A 25,586-nucleotide genomic window follows, 5' to 3' on the forward strand; every position below is an offset into this window, starting at 1 on the left:
TATTCCATACTAGTTCTCAGTTGTGGAGATAATTCTGTCATTCTGTCAAGTGGTGGACAGACAGTTTAAGTCTTACTAAAAGAAAAATGGTACAGGCAAGAAAGAATGAAAATCATGCCCATGGGGAAATTAAGAACACATTTTTCAAATTTGATTATCCACAATAAAGTATTCAAAGGGTGTCAAAAGCTCAGCATTTTTGGGTTTGAAATCCTTATCTGATAAACTCACCAGAAAAATGTGAATATATGACAGGTTTTAAGAATAATACAGCCAAAATGTGAGCTTATCTCAGATCATTTGGTATTTAATTATGATTAATAGTGGAAAAAGGAACAGGCCTTTATCCTGAAAGACAGTTTGGCTTGTCTCAGTAGAAAAAAGCACAGGTTAAAATAATAATAAACTGAATTCCATTAAGCCACTTCAGATAAATCAGGTCACATGCATTCAAGTTGCTCAATCAGTTTTATTCAGGAAAAGGGGAGAAAATATTACTCAAGGAAAAAAAAAAAAAAAAAAAAATCAGTAAGCTTCTGTCAGAAGCAGCCCTCAAACAAATCAGTTCTCTGAATGATCCTTCATATCGATCCAACACTCACCTCTATTTTACACTAAAACTGATTAGTTGAGACACTAACTTATTCCAAATAAATAGAATATTTTCTCTTTTTTTAAGTCAATCTTTGTATTAAATCACAGCCGGTCAGTACCCGCCAATGCCCCGACTCTGATCCAACAGACATACACACAGTCCACACTGCCAGTAAACATGGCAGAGCAGCTCTTCTCCCCACACACCAGGCATAATGAATATACAATATGTTACACAGTTACAGTATATACACACCACCTCTTGTACAGTAAAGACAATAAATGCTTTCTCATTGCTATTTGTTTCAATCACGCATAACATATTTAACAGTGAATTAGAAAGCGTGGGAAGTCATTTTTATCCACATTGTTTTTGTTATTTTACAAGCCCCGAAACAACACTAAAATGATTTTAATGTATATTTACCTCTTGGTCTGCCCACTCCCAAAAAAACAAAATGGAGAAAAGCGGAAAAAAAATCATACTTTGTGGCGCGTTTCAAAGGAAACTAAAAAAAGTGACAGAATGCTAAGAAGCGAGGAATTAAAAAAAAAAAACAAGAATGAGAGTAACCACAGCATTTACTAACAAAGTGCTGTGGTTTAGGGTAGACGCAGTGCTGTTTACCTTCTCTGTAAAAAACACCAAGTACATATGGCCACCAAATATCCCATATTTTTAAATTACATTTTGCTTCCTATCATAGGCTTAAAATACCAGAACCTGCACTAAACTCTTTTAGTGATAATTATTAAGTGTGCAATTTCATAAATGAGTAAATGTGTCCTAACCACATCAGAGAGGACCTTAAAATTCAAAGATATCCAAATAAGAGGGCGCAATACCTTCAAAAAAAAAAAAGGTGTTTGTTTTTTTTGTGTATCACAGTGACACCCCTGTGTCCTCGCACATCGCAATCATGGGGAGACTCTCACAAAACAGAGGCCTCTGCCATGATTTCATCTGCAATGGAAAAACTTAGCTGTGATAGCGCAGCTCTAAGTTATAGGCTGTAAATGGAAAGAGCTCTAAACTGAAGATGTCAATACATTCATCCTCCGATCTACATTTAATTAACTATGAGCATCTCTCTCTTAAAGCATACATCAGAAATGTCTTTTAAAAAAAAGGTATGAAGTCGGTCCAGATGTTGGGATCCTACCTAATTTCTTGCTTTTAATGCCCAAAAGATGATGTACTCAAGTTTTGCTGGCAGCAAGTGCATGAACATGACAAATTTGACTCGTTTTGTTCTCCAGTTTTTGGAAAGAGTCGCTCATTTTCTTGAATTCTGATTGGTCCCTCTCTTTTTTTACTTCTTTAAGTGAGCAATCTCATTCATTTCACCTTATTCTTATATTTACACAACTTCCTCCTTCACCCTCCCAGTGCAACACTGCACACTCACGCGCACCATCACACTTTCAATTAAATCCGCTTCAGTCGGAACCCTCAGCTCAATTAGCGCGTTGCTTCATAGGATTCCCCCTTTTTCTCCACAGAATTTATAAAGCCCAGCTGAGAGGCTCTATGGTAGAAACGTTGTCCGTCCAACCAGCCAGAGAGGACAGAGCCGAATGAGAAGCTTTGTACAGTTTTAGTGCAATCATACTTATATAATCTGATAGAATTCTACAAAAAAAAGTCGCAACAGACGCAACTTCGGCTGAAGAGGACACACGCGCGCCTCACTTACACTCACAGTCCAGTTGTAAAGTATGTGCATTATTTCATCTTTGATATGTGGAACTACAGGCAAATGTAACAGAACAGAAATGATGTTGATTTGTCTTTAAACTTAAAGACCCCATGAAGTTAGAGCTCAGATATGGATGAAGGAAAACAATATATATTTTCATGACTTGAGAGTTTGCGATGAAACCAGTCAAATGCCTCAGGAGAAGGAAGATCAACTATGAGTGCAGGTCAAGAGATTTTAACACCATGTTTACTGTAATTTCCTCAAGTGACAGCGCCTTGGTAACCATCACGCAAGATAAAAAGAAAGAACAACTCGCAGACAATAATGTGAAAAGCAGCCTCTAGCATCGCACCCTAAGCTCTTATTTATCAGAATTAGAAGACACGCTTCTAATGAGCAAATAATGCCTTAATAACTTTGACTAAAACGTATTTTTGTCTTCATGTGGTCTTTAAATTGCATCTATCCCCCTAAAGACAGAACCACCTTTTTTGTAACGGTGCTGACTCTTTTCTCAGTCTAACAGGATGTTTGACATCACGACACAAAACGCTTCACATACATTAACACTAACGACTTATTTTCATTGTTTGGAGGACAAAGACGATGTAAAGAAAAGGTAGTTTCAGGAGCAGTACCAATCTGCGACACCTGTCTTCACCTTCCTGGACCTAATTATGTAACTAGCGAGCTCTTGACTTTGAAATAAGAGCAGTGCCTACAGTTCAAAAGCTTTTATGTGCAGTTAACTTACGCCTCACTCTTCATCACTTCTACTCTTTCTCCCCCTTTTCACTTCTCCTCACATTACACAAACATACAGGTAAATATTTAGGCTATTACATTCAAACGTGATGCTCTTTTTTGGCATTTGTACAGTGAATTGTGTAAAACTGAGATCTGCACTTAAAAAAACAGTTGCACACAAACAGGCTACTTATTTTTTCAAACAGCTCTTTAAGTACTTTTTCAGCGAGGGGGCAGAATATACGACCCCTTTTATTGCACTTGTGTGTAAGACGGGAGACAAGAGGAAGGATGGAATTAAAAATTGTGGTAAGGAGAAAAATCAGATTTTGTTAAGGAATACTGATTATCTCATCTCTGGGAAGAGCATCGAAAAACAAAGCCAAAAAAAAAACATTTTTTAAACTGTGCACACATCAGTGTGAACACACAGATCAGAGAGGGGGCTTTTTAATGTTTCACACACCTGTGACCAGTTTTCCCAAGTGTTTCTGAATATGATAAATAAGCTTCAAATATGGTAAACTGTGGTGTTCAATATTCCCCAGACTTCAAGACATGTCCATTATCTCTCACACTAACGAAAACACACCAGCCTCTGTCACACCCACACCTCACACCACCAGGATCTTGACTTCGTCCTGTTCATCAGGCCGGTAGAAGAAGGGGATGCAGGGATTCTCCCCAAGGAAGGGGGGTGATCTTAGTGCCTGGGGGTTCTGGATCTCCTGGAGCAGCTGCATGATCTGCTGGGCTGTGCCGTCCTCTTTGGGCCCCCGGGACATGGAGTCGGTCTGGGCTGACCCGGTTGGAAGCGTCTGGGACGAGGGGGCTTCTGGACCTGTGGTGGGCTCTGACAGAGGGATGACCTCCATGGCTTCTGCAGCAGAGACAGAAGGGGAGAAGTTATTTTTTGTGTCCTGTCTTATCTTTAAACAACGGCAGATAATTGTTTTTCCTTTGATTTATGACGAAGCACATGCAAGTCTACTGGCTGTGCCTACCTGCTCTACCTGCATTAAGCTCCGTGTGTGCGTGTGCTTGGTGCACTGGATGAGCGTGATCCTCTCCAACAGGAAGCAGGTCGGGGTTCACTTGCCCTGTGCCGGCCACAGCTCCGGTGTAGCGGCTGTACCATTCATTCCTCTCAGCCACCAGTCTCATCACCAGATCCTGCAGCTCTGCCAGCTTTGCCTGATGGAGACACAACAGCAAGGACGCATACAGAATAAATGTTAGCTGGGAGGAGAAGACAAAAGCATTTTTAAACATAATAACTGACGACAGTATGAATATCTTTCCATTGTGGGATGAAGACCAGTGATTTTTTAAGATTTGAGAAGCAGAAGCTGTTTAGACACTCAAATGTAAATTCATCTAATTTCAGAGACTTTTTTCATTGGACTGCACTGATGGTTATTCTCAATAAGAAATGTTGCATGTTGCATATACAGTACCTTCATCTCCTCCTTGTCCTGGGCCAGCATGCTGATGTACTGCTCCTTCTCGTGGTGTTTCTGCTTCATGATGGCCCGCTGACTCTGGTACAGGGCTATGTACTCCCCTGGAAGGACATACAGAGAACACATTCACGGATATTAGAATGCTGATGCATTCTTCTATCGTCCTGACAAAGTAATTCACTCAACCAAAGCTTTATTTTTACTGCAACTACTACTGTCTCACCAATAGTGTCCGTCTCTCCAGACAGCTGGATGCAGCGGTGCTCCAGCTCCTCCACCCTCTCCTTTAAGTCCGCTTTCTCTTGCATGAGGGAGGTGAAACGCTGCTGAAGCTTCTCCATGGCAGCTTGCAGGGCCTGATGAACTTCCACTGGTACTCCTCCTTCAGCAGAAAGGAAAGCAAAGTATAAAGCTGGTTCGCATAATGCACTGAATATGTTTTTTTATCTATATAATATAATTTTTATCTATACAATTAGATCATATCATTTTTGTTTTTAGCTGTAATAAAAATAACATATTTGAACACCGACTGTCCTACACTACAGAGGCGTAGTCAAAACATTTGCACGGTTGTTCCCGGACTTCCTCACCTGAATTATCATGACTGTGTTCACAGTGACTGTGGTGGTCCTGAGAGTGATCGTGATCGTGATGCTGTTCATGAGCAGGTTGGTGGCTGTAGTGTTGGTGTTCAAGGCTGAGGGCCAGAGCGGTCTGGTGCCGGGCTGCCATGTGCAGCCTGTGCTCTTCCTCCAGTTGCCTTCTGACCTCGTCCCTCTCTGCCTCCAACTGAGCCAAAGCTCCTCGGATAAACTCCTCCTGTGGGAAAAGGGGGGTGGAAAAATAGGGTCATATGAGGGTAATGCCATGGGGATGTCGTATGTAGTGGTAAACCTTCTGGATTTTAAATCTTTATCATCGATTGCCTTTTTTTGTCTGCATAAAAATAAATCATCAAAACTGGCATACACCTTTAAACTTGATTGGCCTTCATTATGTGTACTGAAAGGCAAGGTGAACACAAGGTGAACACAAGGTGAACACAAGGTGAAATCCTCCAAGCATACTTGCTCCAGGAGTTTATGTGGACAAACAATCATCACCATACTCACCATCTCTTTCTGGCTCTCAAAGTCGTCGGGGATAACAATGGAAGTGGATTTCTTTGGGCTCTCCTGCAGGGACTGGCTTTCCACGCCATCGCCTAGTGACATAATGACAAATTAAAAGTATTAGTAGACCTTTCCAGCTATTAATTTTACATTTTACAAGTAATTTTTGACTGCAACACAGATCGATGCCAGGTAAAGCATCAGTCAAACTGCTGCCGCCATTATTTTCATTGCTTGCAGGTTGCACAGGTTAGACCGACACCGCAGGTCTGACACTGCTGGTGCTGCAGGTCGGTTAGTAGAAGGTTTCCGATGAAAGACTACAAGTTTCAGCTTGAGAACTTTATTGCGTTTCATTCATATTACAGAAAACAGTGTGAAACTCGACAGCCATGCTGTTGAATATTTTGGTCACAACCACATGAAAGTCTATGAAGGGAACCATAGACACTTTTTGGTCACATAATTAAATGTAGTATGAAGAGGCTTTGAGAACATAAATAAAAGAACAAAGGGGCAAAAAGTACTAAAGTATCAGTGACGAATCTCACCTTGGTCTCTGGATGTTGAAGCAAGAGCTGAGCTGTTGAGGAGCTCCTTCACCTCAGCCTTCAGCTGCTCGTTGTCTCTGGCTAACAGCTCCAAATGCTCCTGTAGGGGGAGACATTCATTCAAAACAATGACGGAAAAGAGTGCATGTGTGTGTGAGTGTGTCAGGAATATAAACAGGGCCAGTGACAGAAGGTGAGGTCTTGCAACACTATGAATATACTGTACAATGAGCTGACTACAGACACTTTAAAGCAGTCTTTACTTATTCCTAAGGACATGGTCTTAGCTGCACTCCATTAAATCACTTATCAATAGTCACTTGAACAAGTGTTCCTGAAGTACAAACCTGCGCCTGTTTGAGCTGATTGTGACTGATCTCCAGCTGCACGCGGCCCTGGCTTTCATCGTGCTGCAGCCGGTCCATGAGCTGGATCTGCTGCAAATACTGATGGTGGAGCTGTTCCCTCTCTGAGGCCAGGGTCTGGTAGCCAGCACTGTACTGCTGCAGGTGGGCCAGGATCTGGTCCCTCTGCTCTATCAGACCCTGAGTCTCTGTACTTTTCAGTTCCAGCTGAAGCCAAGGAAACAATGAGAATTAATACAAAAAGGAAGCAGAAAACTGGATGCCATTATATTCCAAATCCAACAATATGAAAATCCATCAGCAGCCCTCTAATTGGGTTTGTCAGGAGTGTGTGTGTATGTGACCTTACCTGCTCCTTCATGTTGTGCAGTTCCTCCTGCAATTCACCCATTCTGCGAGCCAGCTCCTTTTTCACATGTTGCTCTGACTGGATGGCAGTTGTCAGCTCCATGTTTTCATTAGTCTGTGCAAATTAAGAATTTTTCGGTTAAAGACAGCAGTTTCCCACCCTCTGGGACAAAACTTGTTATTAAAGAACACTCCTAATTTGTGAAATCTCGGTCAACTGAACAGAAAGCTCGTCAGCCTCACCAATTTGACGAAACCGTTCTGTAGCTCAGCCAGCTGGTCCTTCAGTGTACGGTTCTGGGTGAGAGCACGGCTAATAGTGGCCTTGTCTGACTGAACATCCTCCAACATCCGCCGGCGATCCTCTTCCTCCTGGACATGGCTCTCCACCTGCCGCTCCATCTCCCCCAGGCGTGTTTCCTGCTCTGCACACATGCGGCTCAGCTGCTCGTTATCTCGCAGCTGGGGGAAATATTACAGAGGATGATTATAGAAGCTTCAGTGCTAATGATCTCTGAAATAATATGTAATGAACAGATCAATTGGTGTAGCTTTAAAATGCTGATTATGTAAAATTGTAATGTATACCTGTGCCTGGTACTGTGCAGTAAGAGCATCTTTCTCCTGTTGCAGAGTGTTGAGGGCCTCCTGCAGCGCCAGCTCACTCTCTGATGGACCTGAGGACTGAGGCTCTGCATTATCCTGAGCTTCTCTCTCCTGCGACAATAACGCTGGAGGAGGAGGAGAAGTAAAATGACAGTTCGAAAGTTTAATACATTTGCCTCATCAAAACGCACCAAACTATAGTGGCTGTGTCAGAGTACAGCTTTTAGGATTATAATGTAGAATGTTCAATTCCAAACAGAAACAACTTATTGTGTTAAGGTTTTAAACTTTTAAAATGAATACTTAAAGATGACACTAATGTTAACTTGACTATGAAGGGGGGGGGGGGCAACCTGAAGCACCCTAAAAGGATTTGAAAAGACAGATGTTTGATGCAATAATTTACATATTGACACTACTTAAGAATACTGTCATACGGCTGTTTCACTATTATGGCTGCACATCAGTCAAGTAATCGGACTGCTTATTTACTAGAAGTATTCTTCACATCAAGAAAGGAGCTGCAAAAAAGACAAGAAGAGGAAGAAGCACTTGATAATAGCATTGTGAATCTTTTACCTGCAGCGTTTTTCAGCTCTGTGATGCTAGCCTCCAGCTCTTGGACTCGATTGATGTTTCTGTCCCTCTCCTCCGCAACCAAAGACACCTGCACAGACGCAGAGATTGACACAGATCAATTTGTAAGTTAGTTGTCTGACACTAAAAAAAACAACACAACAAAGAATATACCAGTTGCTTTATTTTCAAGGCTATAGTCAACCATGAAGTTTATGCTGCTGTTACAGCATAGTTTACCTGTGTTAGCAGCTGTTCTGTTTTGTCCTTCCATACACGGCCCTCCTCCTGGATCTGCACAGCATAACAATCCCTCTCCGTCTGCAGCTGGGCAATTGACTCCATCATCTACAACAGCAAAGACATAAAATGACAACAGTGTCAGAACACTTTCTAAATATAACTACAATTACTGCTTGAATACCTCTGCTGTTGCTGAGCCGTAGCGATGAATAATAGGCAGAACATGATGATGTTACAATGAAGATGACCTTTGACTTTTTGACATAAAAGGTTTTTGTTTCATCATTTTATTTTATTAAACATTTGTGTCAATTTTTTTGGTTATATAAATTGTTGAGTAATTGCGCAAAATGTGTCCTGTGAGGTCATAGTGAAGGTGAACTTCGACTGCCAAAATCTAATCAGTCCATGTGGACGTTGGTACCAAATTTGAAGAAATTCCCTCAAGGTGTTTTTGAGATTTCGCGTTCACAAGAATGGGACACTGTGAGGTCACATGCAGTGAAGTATCATCTCATGGGTGACGCAAATAACAAGAGGCTAGTAATGATGTGTGTGGCTGAGGTAAATGTCTCCATAAGTGAATTGTTGAGGGGACTCCAATCGGTAGTTAATCGCTGACGAGTTGCTTTTATTAAAATAATAAAATAACAGTTAATCTGCATAAGAGCCACAGGCTTTAGAAATAAATGTCAGAAAACTGTGAACAAAAGCTTTTAGCAAATATATCCACACAGACAGACACTATTATGACTAACATGCAGAGAAACTGTAAGAGAATGATCGTTGTACACAGACCTGGTGAACGTGTGCTTCCAGCTGCTGCTTCTCTTCCAACAGTAATTGGACCTGCTGGTTTGCACTGGTGGGATCTGACTGATTGGAGCACTGGAGGGAAATAAAAAGGACAACAACTGGAGTGAAATGGATGCAAAACACAAAAATTGACATCTGGGTGGAAACAAACATGTAGGACTCTCTTTCGAAACACTGTCTTTCATCTTAAGACTGGCTGTAGAGTTAATTCACCACCTGCAATTACTGGTAAGAAAGAGATGAGTAATGTACTGTGGAATGTTTTTGTCTGTGTCTTAACACACCTGTTGCAACATGAGGTCAGCTATCTCGAGCCTCTTGCGAAGATCTTCCAACTCCAGCCTCATTGCACTATTCTCCTGTGTTCTCAGCTTTAGCTGCTCTGACATCTCTGAGTTCTGCTGCTTCGACTCCTCACTCACATTGCTGCGAACCCACACACACATGCAGAGATTGTTCATCGTTTCTAACCTACCAGATTCTGGTAGGATTAAGGAGACTTGCTCACGCCATCTGCTGCATTTTATACAATTTGATGAACTCTAAATACCATCATAAATGTCAAAGCTTATGCTGTGGGAATGTTATGAAATACATCTCCTTAACATGCACAGACAGAGTGACTTACTTAAGTCTAAACATCTCTAGCCTCAGGTTGTCTCGCTCCTTTTCAAGCTCTTTGTTGTGCTAGAGACAAAAAGTAAAAAAGAAAATGTAAATAACAAATAAACATAGCCAGCATGATCGCAGAAAACCTTTTTTAAAACCTGAAACAGGTACATGGTCTTCAGTGCTGCCCATCTACATTACATGTATACACTTCGTTGTGTTTTAAGAAATTTTGTCATGTATTATACATCACATACATGTTATTAATTTCTCATTGAATTTTGTTTGTGGGGAGTGATTAATCTAGTGTCAGTTACCTTTTCAAACTGTTTTTGCTGTGACGAGACAGTGGACAGAGTTCTCTCCAACTCTGAGACTCTCTGCTTTGATGCCTGCAAGCGGTTATTCAACTCCTCCGTCTCAGCTACACACAAACAAAGAGAGACACAAACATACAAACTATTAACTAAGTGCTAAAGGGGTAAAATATTGCCATGATGGAAATGATAAAAGACACACACACACCTGTTTTCTGCCGTGCAGCCTGTTGTGTGTATTGTAGTGCTGTTTGTAGCTCTGATTTCTCTGATACCAGTATACCAATGGTCTGGATGTGAACCTTGTGAGAGGACAGACACAGAGATGTGATTATGTCAAGTCCCTCATTAAATATCATCAACTAAATACAACTTTTTACAGAGTAATTAGACTTGCTGCTTATTCTCTGCTATGCAGACTACAAAATATATTCTTGTCAGGGTTAATGATCGAAGAAAAGAGTGTTGGAATAGGGTGGGTGTGTTCTCAGATCACATTTCTATCTAGTTTCTACCAGGGTGACACTGTGGACTTTTTACACTGATACACTACATGGCAGAACAATAAGGCCTTTTTTTGTACTGAGAAATTCAATTCATGTGTTTAGCCACGAGACCTTACCTGTAATTGCTCCCGCATGGCTCCCTGCTCTTTTGAAAATCTCTGTTCAAATTCTTTACGCTCCTGAGGGAAGAAAAATACCAAAGTTTATGAATGACCAGAACGAAAGCAAAATTCAGCAGACTGGAAAAAAATTGAGACAGGCAGATAGGAAACTTTTTTTTTTTTGTGTACCTTTTGTAACTGATCCGAGAGCCCCTGAGATTGCTGTGCCTGTCAGATCAACAGGATAGAAATGTCAGTTTAGGAAAGCAGTATTATTGTTAGATTATTCTAGTTGTGTAAAAACATAAGCAAAGTTCTGGCACAAAAGACCTCATCTGAATGCCAGACAGGAGAGGGGTAGAGCAAAGTATTGAGCTAATGAACCCATTCCGTTATCTTTGTTATGTTAACCTTTTCTGGTTATTGCTATTAGTGTGCTAATCTACAGAAAGAAAACACATTACAATCAGGCAGCTACCATTAAATTATGACAGCTGTGCACCAAACTGCTCCTTACACAGAGGTTCAACTTTATAGAAATGTATTTTAAACAACTTAAGTGTAAGACAAATTAATAACATGAAATCCATGCATGAATTCTGTGAGGTTACTTAAGATGGCATACAGAAAGTCTACAGTACATGCACTACTGTGATAATTGCAGGGTGGCTGGAAAAGGGTTTCTCCAATCACACAAACACAAATCTGCACACACACACAGCTTCTTACCAGCTGGTCTAGCTTGGTATTGAGCTGAGAGTTTGTTAGGTTGCTGGACTCCAGGGCGGCTGCCAGCTCCTGGTTCTGACTCTATCACGTGCACACATGCACCCAGGAAAGGATTAAAAAAAAAAGAAAGAAAAAAAAAGAGAGGCATAAAGTGCAGTGGCAAAAGTCAAATAAGGAACACATGGGAGGAGGAGAACAATTTAAAAGTGAATTATTAACATGGAGGAAAACAATAATACCTTCACAAGTGGTACATCATGTGTTTTTATCAATGAGATGAGAAGCAATAATTGAAATAAATGATGGTTGTTGAACTGATTAAGGGAGTCAGTTAGCTTGTTGTACTTTCTTTAAGTTCTGTATCATTTGCAAGATGCGGACGGGGTCAATATGACCTCAGTATCTCCAGAATGTCATATGTCATCATCTTTGTGTTATCTACTTCTTTCTGGAACTACTCTGCTATTAATCAATATATCAGTCATTTATTTAAGATTTCACTTGCAATGCAGCACTAACAGCTTTTGCTTAAACTAACAATCAACTACCTAAAATGTTGTAGAATATAATAATAATATATTTAGACAAACAACAAAAAACCTGCACTGTTGTATCACATTATAACAAGTTGAAGCTCAAGTCTGTGGGCAGTAGATCAGATGTGCTTTGTTTGGTTCATTAGATTACACAAAGCCAGAAAGGTCACCGTCACACACAGAGTCACTGTGATTTTTGGGTAAATGACATAGTCAGTGTGCTACAAACATTAGGATTACCACTTTAGACAACTAGCTAGCAAGCACAGTATCCGATGTATTGATCCAGTCTATTGAAACTGAACTGAGTTTCACTTTATATGCAGGCATTGTGTGATAACATGATTCCAAGCCAAAAACAAGTCATGGTTATACAGTTACTCTACTTGACTGACCTCAAACTTAGGTTTTAAATATCAACAAGTAATCAGTTCTGAAAAATGTTATTTCCATCTTACCTCCAGTTCTCTTTCATTGCCAGGGGATGCACTGTCCCCATTCACATATGTAGCAGATGACTGAAATGACACACGAGACTCACTTTTATGCACTTCCAACACAGAAATTAAATTTCATGTTTTAAGTCAAGTTTATATGCCAGCTTATTTATACTCTGGTTCTTTAGACATTCAGGTGACATAATATGAATGTGCTTAAATAAAAAATGGCCGGTCTTTAAAGCTGACTAGATGCACTGCAGCTTAACAATTTGCTTATTCAGCAGTGAAACACCTGCACCACAAAATATGGAGCTACAATACCATATTTGAATATAATATATTTTCTTGAGAGAAACCTAAAAACAGTGGGCTTATTATATTTACAAACCACTGGATCAGCAAGATATTTGTCTTCTGTCATCGTAATAATCATTTTAATCTGTAGATAAAAGGTCAGTATTAACTGTATCTCAGAAACCTGACAAAAACACCCTCAGTAAATTGATGCTGAATATGTGCAACCAAACCAAGTTCATAGGAAATACATCAAACTGGTTTAGTGCAACAGTTCGATGTGGTCAGTGTGCTTGAGGCCACAGGCAACAACTGGCAAACTTGAAAATGCTTCCAGTGCATTCCTGCCTAGAACCGACACAACACACCGTAGTTGACAGTGCACATCACTGGTGGTGTGTTATTGTTAAAAGCCTTACACAGTATAACAAAGACATGTGAGTGTGAGAGCGACAGGATGACATTGGCGGTGTTAAAACCGTACCTCAGAGACCAGGCCGTTCAGTTGTTGGGAGAGTTGTCGCAAGCTCTCGGTGGAAGACAGTGGTCTGCAGGATAACACACATAAATAATCAATTGCATATTAACTATGTAACTGACTCTGCTGCATTAGTAATCAAAGCCTAGAGTAGCAGCATATATTGGAGCCTCAGTAGCACTGCTTATTGTACCAAATTTATCATGTCTAATTTAAAAAAAAAAACATGTTGTGCCGTAACAGTGCATAACCTTGGAGAGCATATTTTGCAGTGCCTTTTTCTCTTCCCAGACAACATAAATTTATATGCAAACTCTGTTCTGTGTATGCTGTGTGTATCCATAAATCAAACAAAGGTGTTTCAAAGCAGTGAGGAATCAGGTAACCCACCTATTTTCCTCTGTTAAACTCTCATTGCCATTGGTATCAGGATAGTCCTAAGAAAAGGAAGAGAGAGTGAAAGAGTTAGACTGACCGACAAGGATAACAGAAAACAGTGAGATCATCTGATGAAAACAAATGTGTGATGACAATGCACATTATCACAAAAAACAAATAGGGTGAGCTGTTGTTTTAATCAAGCATATTATTAAAAATACAGCAATTTGCAGTGGACTTTTATAAGTCTTTATGCTATGGCATATGATCCTATATGTATAATTTGAGACTCAAGAATCGAAATGTTTATTGTCCCTCTGGTTGTACAAATACTAAGTAATCTATAAAGAAATAAAAATAGAGTAAAATAAAAATGAAAGCAAGCAGTTAACAGTATTGCCATTAACACTTACAAAGGGAATAGGTGTATGAAGAACAGGCATAAAGTGCATAAAGGAAACATACATATAACAACTACATGTACCAGAGGTTAAGAGTATAAAGGCAAAAAGGTATAACGCAAAGAATCTGTACAAGAGGCAATAAGTATTGGACAATATAAACAGCAATTAAAAGGTATAACATTAAAAGTGTGTCAGCAAAAAGAATAAAAACAGTGTGTAAATAGCAATAAAAGGGTGTAACAGCAGAAGGTGCAGCAGCAGTATGCATTATGGTGCTTATACATTCATGTGATGGAAACAGGCATTACAATGACAAGTGACAAGACACTGATAGATTTTAGAGATAGAAAAGGAAAAAGACAAAGAAAATAACAGAAAGAGAGAGACACACCTGCAGGTCAGTGTTGTGACTGACAGACTCAGTGTTAGTAGTAGTGTTAGCACTAGCGGGGTTAGACACAGGTGAGCTGCGACCGGGCTCGCCCATTTGGTCCTCCAGCAGCTGAGGAACTGAAGACCCCATGGCCTCAGCATCTGCAAAGGCCTGATGTGACACATATGCACAAAAAATGCACACACTGGTTTAATGCCAAGACAAAGAGCAGTTATGATGAAAGAGCAACAGAAAGACCACAATGATGTGTCAAACTTTGTATGTGTTGCACGGAAATGACTTGAATACTGCACTGCCTCAGATTAAGGTTATAGATCAGTTAACTCTCTTAGGTGAGTGCATGATAGTCCACAATCTAAGAAGACAGAAGAATATCATAAAAAATGGACGGATTTTGTTGGCATCTATTTTTGTGGTAAATAGCTAACAGAGAATGCTCGGTCACTTATTGCTGTGACAGGAAAGCGGTTTTCGTTTTTTCCCATTACTGCCACGCATAGGGTCATGCTTCAATAAAATGCCAACATTAATTTGAATGCCTGAAATATGACCCTTCTCTGTCACTTGAGTTACACATACTCTCATTTTAAAGCTCAAGCCAGCAAGATGAGTAATAATCTGTAACAACAAAATAACCCACTTGACACTGCGTGTAAACAAGGCACTCAAAAACAAAACCAACAAACAAAAACACAAAACTAACAATGAGTAAGTTGATAGATGAAGCACACATATATTCCTTGTTTTCCCAGATGCATGCCTGCGGGTATCACAGCCATGCAACTACTGAGGCTCATGCCACTGATTGTGCATAGCATTTCCCATCCACACTGAACTTCTACATAACATGGCAAAATCTAGATGCTTGCTAACAACTCAGAAAACAGACAAAATAACTTCACCATCTATATGTCTTAATCATGAATGCACGCCCTTGACATGGATTTAAAAAGCAAAGCACCAACGCATGAATTTGCCCTCATGTTTGCCCCATGCTTTCTGGTCTATGAGGGGGAAAAAAGAATATGCACACTTGATGTAGCAAGGAGGTAATGATGGAGGATCAAGAGACGAAATTAAATACCACATGAGGAGCAGCTATTTACAGCAGAGGGATGCAGAGGCAGAAACAAGGAAAGGACAGACAGAGACAGAGGCTCACCTGACTGTTGCCAAAAGGAGGTAGGACTACTCCATTACTTTGACTAGGCCTAAGTGCTTTCAGTAAACTGTCAAACTACAGGAAAGAAGGAACAAGGGGAGGAGATGAAAGATATGTGAAAGAGGAAAGAACGATTAAGAGAGTGACAAAGATATGGACAAACAGGAACAGAGATGCAGCTGCTATAAGAAATCTTAGACAGAGGAAGTTTAGAAGTGATGAAGGTATCTAATGAAGAGAAGCCGAGGCTCGTGTGTGCCCTGTCTGTGTTTTCATTTCAAACCCCTGTTTCAGTGTCTTCCAGTTGCCTATGATATAGCACTTAATAAACTTCCTCACAACTACCCTTGTTTACATAACTTGTGCCATGTCAATAATTATTTGCCTACAAACTCAACTTTGCATATAAAGCTAATGTGGATAGTGTGTGTGTTTTTAGAGGCCAAAGAACTATCTTTAGGTAAGAAGCAGAAGGGAAATTTTTATAACATGAATTATCATCATGCATGGCTTTACTTTAAAGATGTCTTCTCTGCCCTGACCACTAAAATGGAACTCCACTTCATTATTAGCAGCATCAGTTCCAGAATCTCTGTCATGTCCTGCTTCAGACTACATGAGTCTATCCTGGCTGACCAAAATCTAATATGTTAAACTGACCTGAAAGTCAGCCCCTGTGAGTGAATGCAGCGCGCTTGAGTCAGATGACTATCTCTCTTTATTATCGCTCTAAATTTGCTTGTACGGCGTTGACAACAGACCAGAGACAAAACATGGTGCTTTATATTTAAACATAACAGTAGTGGTGAGCAGCAAATAAGCATATAGAGTGTCAATGAGCTAAGACAGACAGGTATGTGACTGTCTTCACTGACACTTTTTGTTTTCCAAAATCACAGGCAACAACACATTTGGCGACAATATTTTCTTCTCCCTTCGTCTCTTTCTAAGTCTATAAAATCTAAAACTGACATGTCAAAAAAAAAAAAGTGATTCACTGGTTCCATGATAATGATTATTTAATTATCATTAATCAGGTTATAGACATTGCTGTTTGGATCAGTCCCTTTCCACTTGTCCACATACAGTCCTTTAATCAGAGCAGCATAAAGGACAAAACAAAAAGCTATTAATAGAGAGAGAGAAAACTACTTCTCATTACATTAAATGTACGGTATATAAACATGTTTTTCTAACATATCTTTGGACAAGCTGATGGTTAGTTGACAAAGATAATTTCAAAAAAGTAACAACATCATTAAAATCAAGAAATATGCTACGGTTAAGCCCAAGACAAAAATCTAGAGTCTGTCAAGTCCAACTTTGCTGCACAGGACCTTTACTTTACCATACAATTACCTTGAAATTCTCAATATATTTGACAAAATATCTGTCCGTTTGCTGGATTATGACTGGCTACTGCAATGTCCAGTGTTCACTCCATTTCTCTTGTCCAGTATCTTTCTCTTTCTTGGATAAACATTTTCACCCTGTAACCTGGCTATCAGATAGGGGTCAATGCTGCTACTGTGTACTGTGTGTGCTTGGTAGCAAGGAGGAATATATCTGCCAATTTGATATTAATACAGCCGTATCGTTTCACCAGCGGCAAAATATGTTGTAATCAATGGCCAAGCAGGCCATTACAAATCATATCACTTGGGGAAAACAAACCATTAAGGACTTCATCTGGTTTATACTGCTCTACCAGACCACAGTTACTGCAAAACTGTTCTTATTAATATGTTGCAAATTGTATGTGCAAGTATAGGCTCTCTAATGCTATAGCAGTTGCTCTTATACAAAAAGAATACAGACAGACTGTCAAGAACAAAGAGATGTTGTTATTTGACCAATAAGGGCAGAGGGATGAGCAGGCTAACCACTGGAAAGACTAGACTGACTTACATTGATTGGAGAGTTTCTGTCTGTTGAATGTGCATCGTGTTGGTTCACTCCCTTCACCTTTCTCTTCTTCTTTGCCCCTGCTCCGCCACCTCCTCCTCCTCCACCACCCCTCTCTCCTCCCACACTTGCAGGGGAGCTCTTCTGCTGAAACTCCTTCAGCTGTGCAGCACATTGAGAAAAGAAACCATAGATGTGTGAGATATGCAACGAGCAGTTTGTGACTGCCAGAAAGAAAACTAATATGATGCCTACTTTAAGAAATCATATTTTATCTGGTTAGTTCTTGCAGTAGGACTGTGGAATTGTTACCAACTTTTAACCGAGATGAAGCAGGGATAGACTGGTTCCTTTCTCTAAAACTAGATCAGCTATTCAAAAGATTAGACTAGATGTTGGGCATGTTTTTGGCTGTCACTTTGACTTGCAAGTTCAAGGGCTTGTTGTTCTAAACCAAACAAGCTGAATACAATAACCGAGCCAAACAATGTTCATCCATGTGAAGTTTAACACCGTCTACGTGTGTTTGGGGATGGGGCCTGTGACAGCTGTCGCATGGGACCAGAGGGAATAACACGGGACCTACTGGAGCTGCCATTTCTGCACTAGTGGGGTTGGATCGCAGTGAAATGTCAAATTTTACCACCACGATCACTCATCCACGAAGATTGCGGGACAGAGAGGAGTGCTGACAAGCCACATCCTGAAGCGAACATTTCACAGCTGATAAGGCCATCTTTTCCAACTAGCGCAACAACACACCTAGCTAAAGCACACAGCAGGACAGGGGAGAGGGGTGTCAGCTGTCAAAACACTCCCCGTCATTCTATCCAGCCAACACAACTGTGCTACAATGCTAGCTCAGTGTTTGTTATAAAATTGCTTTTTGATGACCATTTTCTCAGATAGCTCAGCCATCCTGCAGATAAGACAGAAAGCTGCCCGACTGCAGTGTGGCATTCTTTACACTCACACATAGCCAACTATTCATCAGTTAGCCAGATTGCTAACGTTAACTTGCCTAGCTAGCATGTTAAGGTTTGCCACATTTTAACGTTAGCTCGAAAAGACACATGAAACCGTTAAGCAAAGACAGTACGTTTAGTTAATAGCGTACTGTCTAGACGGCGTGGTATGCTGTAAAACACCTCTAGAAACTAAAAATAGTCTACATAAGCTGGAAAAGTTAATGCTATCAATAGAGGCCCAGAAGAAAGCACCGGTCTCTCCTGCGCATTAACACCTCGGGAGGAGCGAGAGAGGAGGGACAAGCGACAGCGCAGAGGTCGGACGACGTGGAATGACAACACCCCTGCTCCGTAAAGACATGTATAACCACACCGGTAACACAAACCCACAGAGGAGAGTTACTGCCAGTGCTTACTATGATATTAAGCCAGCTCAATTATAAAATACTTTACCTTTTTCTTAGCTGCAGCGAGTTTTATTTGCCTGCTCTGGTCGGCCATACTGCTGCTCTGGTCAACGGACCGAACCACGTCATCAGTTTGCTGTCTGTTGGTGTCTCTGCCAGTAGGGGGCGCAGAGTTCAGTCTGTGTTCCCAGGTAAAAAAAAAAAAATAATAATTAAAAAAAACAATCTACAGACCTTTTTGTTGTTTTATAGTACGTATTTTTAGTTTCAATTAATTAAAACCAATAAAAATACATATTAATTATGACTTATTTATTATTAAATAGAAGCTGTGAGGTGTCAGACACTGTTTACAGACAAACAAAATTAACTTTGTGAAATGAATGTCTTCTGTCTTTAGTATTACTTGTTTTCCTACTTTTCTTCCTTGTATAATCTGTCAAGAAACAGGTAAAGGTTAATGAAGTACCAAGAGAAATATCTTAATTGTGTTTATTAGAGATGTTCTTTTAATTGTGGTTGTTGTAAAAGGTTTAGGCTTATTTGGGCAGTTTTTGGCACAATGCATATGATGACAGTCCATCAGAGGGCTAATAGATATGAACAGAAAAATACTTTGGCATTCATATATGGGGATTTTAGTCTCTTATCAACCATATCTATATGCTAATTAATTACATGTCATACAGGAATAAATGAGATCTGTCAAAGGTAAAAACTTACAAAGTCAAAGAAAAATGGCCCAGGTCCAATATAAAAATATGGATCTTCCTTTGGTGGCAGTAAAAAGAAAATGCAAAAAAAAAAAAAACCCAACCTTTATTCCTATTTGTAAAAGAAAAAGGACTTTCATAAGACTCTTCAATTTTGGTATTTGCAAGAAAAAAATGGTATTGAGCTTCAATGAACTGCCGATCAATTAACTAAACTTAATAAAATGATAATTTTAGCTCTATACATTCACAATAAGTTCCCAATCAGGTTAACCTGCGTGTGTGCCTCTGGGGCGTGTGTGCCTCTGGGTGTGCTGTGAAGTGTGTGTGTGGATGGATATGTACATTGCAGTGCCATGCAGAACACTTGTCATTCATTTTGCCTTGTTTTATTATGATGTTGAAAATCAATAAAAAATATATATATATATTAAAAAAAAATAATAATCAGGTTAACCTATCCCACACGTACTTTATTAGAGAACCAGAGAGAAGTTTATGTCAAGAAATTATTCACTCTGTCAATTATGAGAGAATAATCTATGTAAATCTTTATTTTTTCTAAATGGAAGATGTCAGGAAATGGTTATTCTAAGAGTAATACTTATAGTAACACATACAACAAATAATGCACGGAATTCAGAAGTGAAAGGAGGTTGCATGTTGAACATGAACTCGGTATACAGATGATGGTATACATGAACTGGTAAAATACAAAAGAATGCAGTCATTTTAGAGCTAATGTTGATAGTGATCAATATTAATGAATCTTTCTTCGGATCTGTCATCCGAGCATCTGATCTGTCTTGCTTCTTCCAGTATACGGCTAGCATTGTCATGGTTCTTCTTTCTACTGCAGGGAAAAAGAAAGTATGACTTCTGTCCCACAACTGGCTGTGCTCCAAGCTGCTGGACACCTTCTCACTCATTCTTACATTTGTCAAAAAAGATCCGTCCTCCTCCTCAGGGTACTGTCAGGTTGTTGATGAAGGTTCTGAATCCGTCAGGTTGAGACTCAAGGATCACCTGAACACATCTTTCAGACTAACTCCATGACAGTCCTCCCTCCCCTGTGACTTATTGAAGAATTCTCTACAATCAAGTATGTTCTTCATATTAATGCTGTGGTCGACCTTATTCTGTATAAAAATTAACTGTACAATGACTAATTATATAGAAATGATGCCAGTGTCACACCCTTAAACATTCCCTTAGACTTTAACTCAACCTTGTTTCTTTTCTAATTTCTCAAACAACATATTTATTTCAGAATTTCTTTTTTGCTGTAACTGTTCTGTTTAATCCTAATGTTTACCATGACATAGCACATACAAGTGGCCTTACATTGAGGCCTCCAGCTATAACAGAAAAGGGTGCGTGTTTGCTGAGAATACATAGAATATTTAACTTGAATAAACACAAGTAACACCAGATACTATACTCACTACACTACTTTCTTAAATATCCCATTTAGGTTCATACAGACTGAAGTATGGCTTTGGCAACTGGTTACCTAACCTTGACCTATTTAGACTTTTGTCATGGATTGAACTCAAGATAACCTTGTTCTACAGTGGATTTTGTTTAAAGTGGATGTGTAGCCTGTTTAGCCTAAAATAGTTACAGCTGATCAATATGTGATCACTGAGCAATTAGGCTGGAGAGTGTTGTGCGATATAGATAGTCTAATTATTGCAGGTTAATTGCACTTCAAGGTAGAGGCCTTCAGACATAATTGCAATCTTGTACATGAACTGATGAAATGTCCAGGCAATTCAGGTAATCTGATGCAACCACGTTTGCTGTAAGGATATCTAGTGACATGCAAATTACACATGGTTCTGTACATTTCTGACTCACTGAAGTGACTCATCATAACAACTCATGATACCAACACAGTATCCACACTGTTGCTCTGATTGAAACGTGAGAATGAATGTCAATTCAATACATGTGGGGCCTGTATTTAAAAAAGGAGCACCAACTTCAAATGTACAACATGTGAAAAACGCACCCTTCCTCAGTGTTTGGAGTGGCGTGTCACTGCTCCAACAGCGTTCATGAATCCAGCTGACAGACAGCCAATCAGCATCGGCACAGTGGGCAAAGGTCGTGACGTCGCCTCGACTCGAAGTGTGCAAATCAGCGGCGGCCAGCGTGCCGGTTGGAACCAATCAGCGCGTTCCAACGAGCAGCCGCTCAGCCAATCGCGGGCCTCCACGACAGGAAAGAAGTGACGGCTTATATATGGAGAGAGCACAATTCATTCAACATCATTTCACAGAGGAAAGAATACAGGAAAGGCAAATTAGAGAGACAGACTTTACAAGAAGAGGCTCACACCAGCTGAGGCAACGTCAAGGCCCTTAATTCACCGATAATACTGCGATAAAGGTACGTACGCGGATTGTTGTGAATATGATAATGTGACAAGTGTATTGTATTTTCTTCAGCGTTGAACGTAATTTCAAGACGGTTACATTATGGTGAAGTCAGCTAAGCTAACATATGGCGAAAGTGGTGTATGTACCCGAAGTTAACCATAACCTTTTGAATAAGGCGTGAAGGTATTGGTTGTCAAATGCCATAGAAAAAAGCATACTTTTGACTGCTCAATATAGCAATGTATCTTCCCTCGCATGTCTGCCAGACAGGCTAACGTGGTTAGCCAGCTACCGGCGGACGGGGGGAAAAAAACCTAACGGTAGCCAGTGGTCGGAAGACACATTGGAGCTCCACCCACTTTCCCCATGTTCTTTCAACGCTTAGATATTTGACATTTTTAGACTTTAGATTTGATTTTGTCAAAGGCCTTGCTTCTCATTTATCATGGCTCGGAATTCCAGTAACTTAAATCAAGCCTAACTATACTGGTAGCTATGTTAACTTGGGGGCAGAGGCCCACGTCATGAAGGCCACGTTTTTTTTTACACTGTATTTCTTCTCCGCAGATTTCTTTAGTAGATCGGAGTTCAACCAAGCAAAGATGAAGCTGTTGTGGGTTGTAATGCTGGTGGCCGGCACCGTGTTTGCCGACGACGATGACAAGAGGGAGAGTGTGGGGACTGTGGTTGGAATTGATTTGGGAACCACCTACTCATGGTAAGAGACAAAAAAAGTGACTTCGGGCTCAATTATTTTAGAAAATATTGTAAGGAAATTTGTAATCATTTTTTCAAAATGTTTTCCTGTAGTGTTGGAGTGTTCAAGAATGGCCGTGTGGAGATCATCGCCAACGACCAGGGTAACCGCATCACCCCTTCATATGTGGCCTTCACCAGTGAAGGTGAGCGTCTGATCGGTGATGCTGCCAAGAACCAGCTGACCTCTAACCCTGAGAACACAGTCTTTGATGCCAAGAGATTGATTGGGCGCACTTGGGGAGACTCCTCTGTGCAGCAGGACGTCAAGTATTTCCCCTTCAAGGTAGGTTTCAACTCTTGATGGTTTGACACTAAAGTTGTGGTTGTAGGGTCAGAAGGTCAACAGTTAAAGTTTGAGCGACATACTTGGTATATTAATGTAGATGGATATTCCTCTTTAGGTTACTGAGAAGAAGAGCAAGCCTCATATCCAGGTTGACATTGGTGGTGGCCAGATGAAGACATTTGCCCCAGAGGAGATCTCTGCCATGGTGCTGACTAAGATGAAGGAGACTGCTGAGGCTTACCTGGGAAAGAAGGTACCAAAAAAGTTTACATGTACATGTACATCAAAGAATAAACCACTCCTAAATAAACTGTTTGAATTGGCTCTAATTTTCTTATCTTTTCTTCCAGGTCACACATGCTGTGGTCACTGTCCCTGCCTACTTCAATGATGCCCAGCGCCAGGCCACTAAGGATGCTGGAACCATCGCTGGTCTGAATGTTATGAGAATCATCAATGAGCCGTGAGTGTCTTATAATAAATAGTTCATTAATCTGTTCCTATTGATTTTCAAACAACATTTCCCTCCCTTCCTCTATACTAATCTCATATTTTTATTCTTTAGAACTGCTGCTGCCATTGCTTATGGCCTGGACAAGAGGGATGGCGAGAAGAACATCCTCGTGTTTGATCTGGGTGGTGGCACCTTCGATGTCTCCCTCCTGACCATTGACAACGGTGTGTTTGAAGTGGTGGCCACCAATGGTGACACTCATCTGGGAGGTGAAGACTTCGACCAGCGTGTCATGGAGCACTTCATCAAGCTGTATAAGAAGAAGACTGGCAAAGATGTGCGCAAAGACAACCGTGCTGTGCAGAAGCTGCGTCGTGAGGTTGAGAAGGCAAAGAGGGGGTTGTCTGCCCAGCACCAGGCCCGCATTGAGATAGAGTCCTTCTTTGAGGGAGAAGACTTCTCTGAGACCCTGACCCGTGCCAAGTTTGAAGAACTCAACATGGTAAGCTATACAACCAGTTTAGTTGTCTAAAAATGACTATAGCACAACTGAAATGAACATTAATGTTTTACAAGCCTTTTAATTTTATCGTTTTGCTTTGTTAGGACTTGTTCCGTTCCACCATGAAGCCAGTCCAGAAGGTGTTGGAAGACTCTGACCTGAAGAAGACCGACATTGATGAGATTGTCCTGGTTGGAGGCTCCACCCGTATCCCCAAAATCCAACAGCTGGTGAAGGAGTTCTTCAATGGCAAAGAGCCCTCTAGGGGCATCAACCCTGATGAGGCTGTTGCATACGGAGCTGCTGTGCAGGCTGGAGTGCTTTCTGGAGAGGAGGACACTGGTAAGTCATGTTCCTTGTACATCGTATGTCTTCCACTTAACTGAACTCTCCAATTTTGTCCTATTTACGAAATGGTTTCCTGTCTTGTAGGAGATGTGGTTCTTCTGGATGTGTGCCCCCTGACCCTTGGTATTGAGACTGTTGGAGGAGTAATGACCAAGCTGATCCCCAGAAACACTGTGGTGCCCACAAAGAAATCCCAGATCTTCTCTACAGCCTCTGATAACCAGCCTACTGTCACCATCAAGGTTTATGAAGGTAAGAGTTGGTCATGATTTCAAACGGTTATCATTTGCCTGTCCTTGTATTCCGACATACATTTTTATAGCACAAGCTTAATTATTGTTTTTTTCCCTCCAGGTGAGCGTCCTCTGACAAAAGACAACCATCTGCTGGGCACATTCGACCTGACTGGCATCCCCCCTGCCCCTCGTGGTGTACCACAGATTGAGGTCACCTTTGAGATCGATGTCAATGGTATTCTGCGTGTCACCGCTGAGGACAAAGGCACAGGCAACAAGAACAAGATCACAATCACAAATGACCAGAACCGTCTAACACCAGAAGATATTGAGCGTATGGTGACCGACGCAGAACGTTTTGCTGATGAGGACAAGAGGCTGAAGGAGAGGATCGATGCCCGTAACGAGCTGGAGAGCTACGCCTACTCTCTGAAGAACCAGATCGGCGACAAGGAGAAGCTTGGCGGCAAGCTCTCAGATGATGACAAGGAAACCATTGAGAAGGCAGTGGAGGAGAAGATTGAGTGGATGGAGTCGCACCAGGATGCTGAGCTGGAAGACTTCCAGGCCAAGAAGAAGGAGCTGGAGGAGGTGGTTCAGCCAATTATCAGCAAGCTCTATGGTAGTGCAGGCGGACCCCCACCTGAGGGTGCAGAAAGTGAGCAAGATGAGAAGGATGAGTTGTAGGGAGGTTCAAAGTCGACTCATCTTGTCACCCCTTGCCTCTCTGGTAGTGGCATGTAGATGTACATATTGGACTGATGGGACTCAAATAGTGAGAGGAATGGTTGGGAAGGGGTGGCGATAACAAGCAACCATACTGAATCTTCTGAAAGACTTTGAAATAAGTTTCGGTGTGTGAGAGGTGTTCTCTTCGCTGGAAGGCGGAGATATTCGTCAGCCCGGATACGAGGCTTGCTGCTGCTGTTCTCAGGCAGTCCTGATGGGGTTCTGTAGTGGGGAGGGACTTAGTGTGGGGGTGGGTGGGAGGGTGGAGCTGTTTGTGGGTCCATGAGTGGGATGTCTGTGGGTTCAAGGGCTCATTCTGTTCACAGGCAATGCTAAAAGTTATTTATTGAATCTGGTCATCGTACTTCTCGAAAGACATTGAAATAAATGTTTGATACAAAATGTTACCTGATTGTCTCT

General features: G+C 40.9%; 2 protein-coding genes across 7 annotated transcripts; one reads left to right on the forward strand and one right to left on the reverse strand.

Annotated features, from left to right (window-relative positions):
- Positions 1-449: 449 nt before the first annotated feature.
- Positions 450-18,898, reverse strand: golga2 (golgin A2). Of its 6 annotated transcripts, none has more exons than XM_030435589.1 (28): positions 18,802-18,898; positions 17,384-17,542; positions 15,476-15,550; positions 14,311-14,463; positions 13,528-13,574; positions 13,144-13,207; positions 12,384-12,443; positions 11,390-11,470; positions 10,850-10,888; positions 10,676-10,738; positions 10,262-10,355; positions 10,054-10,160; positions 9,756-9,814; positions 9,412-9,553; positions 9,110-9,199; positions 8,309-8,416; positions 8,072-8,159; positions 7,475-7,617; positions 7,130-7,348; positions 6,888-7,001; positions 6,521-6,745; positions 6,174-6,273; positions 5,623-5,714; positions 5,101-5,329; positions 4,731-4,889; positions 4,502-4,608; positions 4,058-4,238; positions 450-3,924 (listed from the first exon to the last, which is right to left on the reverse strand). In XM_030435589.1, exons 1-28 carry the CDS (start codon positions 18,847-18,849, stop codon positions 3,659-3,661), a joined length of 3,312 nt encoding a protein of 1,103 aa, XP_030291449.1. In that variant the 5' UTR covers positions 18,850-18,898; the 3' UTR covers positions 450-3,658. The 6 variants fall into 6 exon arrangements, with proteins under 6 accessions (XP_030291449.1, XP_030291448.1, XP_030291450.1 ...); XM_030435588.1 differs by having other exon boundaries at positions 4,049-4,238; XM_030435590.1 differs by lacking the exon at positions 15,476-15,550 and having other exon boundaries at positions 4,049-4,238.
- A 2,807-nt stretch (positions 18,899-21,705) lies between these two features.
- Positions 21,706-25,573, forward strand: hspa5 (heat shock protein 5). The gene is made up of 9 exons (XM_030436382.1): positions 21,706-21,862; positions 22,420-22,570; positions 22,663-22,894; positions 23,013-23,150; positions 23,248-23,360; positions 23,463-23,853; positions 23,958-24,195; positions 24,286-24,453; positions 24,556-25,573. Exons 2-9 carry the CDS (start codon positions 22,455-22,457, stop codon positions 25,122-25,124), a joined length of 1,965 nt encoding a protein of 654 aa, XP_030292242.1. The 5' UTR covers positions 21,706-21,862; positions 22,420-22,454; the 3' UTR covers positions 25,125-25,573.
- Positions 25,574-25,586: the final 13 nt, after the last annotated feature.

The sequence above is a fragment of the Sparus aurata genome, chromosome 12, assembly GCF_900880675.1.
Source record: "Sparus aurata chromosome 12, fSpaAur1.1, whole genome shotgun sequence".
NCBI classification, from domain to species: domain Eukaryota; kingdom Metazoa; phylum Chordata; class Actinopteri; order Spariformes; family Sparidae; genus Sparus; species Sparus aurata.

Bases quoted from the DNA above. Each gene is read 5' to 3' on its own strand.
- golga2 (XM_030435588.1), bottom strand. From the start codon at position 18,849: ATGGCCGACCAGAGCAGGCAAATAAAACTCGCTGCAGCTAAGAAAAAG. The intron at 15,551-17,383 runs GTAAGTCAGTCT...TCTTTCCTGTAG, and splicing joins ACAGAAACTCTCCAATCAAT to TTTGACAGTTTACTGAAAGC. The intron at 4,609-4,730 runs GTGAGACAGTAG...ATGTCCTTCCAG, and splicing joins TGGAGAGACGGACACTATTG to GGGAGTACATAGCCCTGTAC.
- hspa5 (XM_030436382.1), top strand. From the start codon at position 22,455: ATGAAGCTGTTGTGGGTTGTAATGCTGGTGGCCGGCACCGTGTTTGCC. The intron at 22,571-22,662 runs GTAAGAGACAAA...GTTTTCCTGTAG, and splicing joins TTGGGAACCACCTACTCATG to TGTTGGAGTGTTCAAGAATG. The intron at 23,361-23,462 runs GTGAGTGTCTTA...TTTATTCTTTAG, and splicing joins ATGAGAATCATCAATGAGCC to AACTGCTGCTGCCATTGCTT.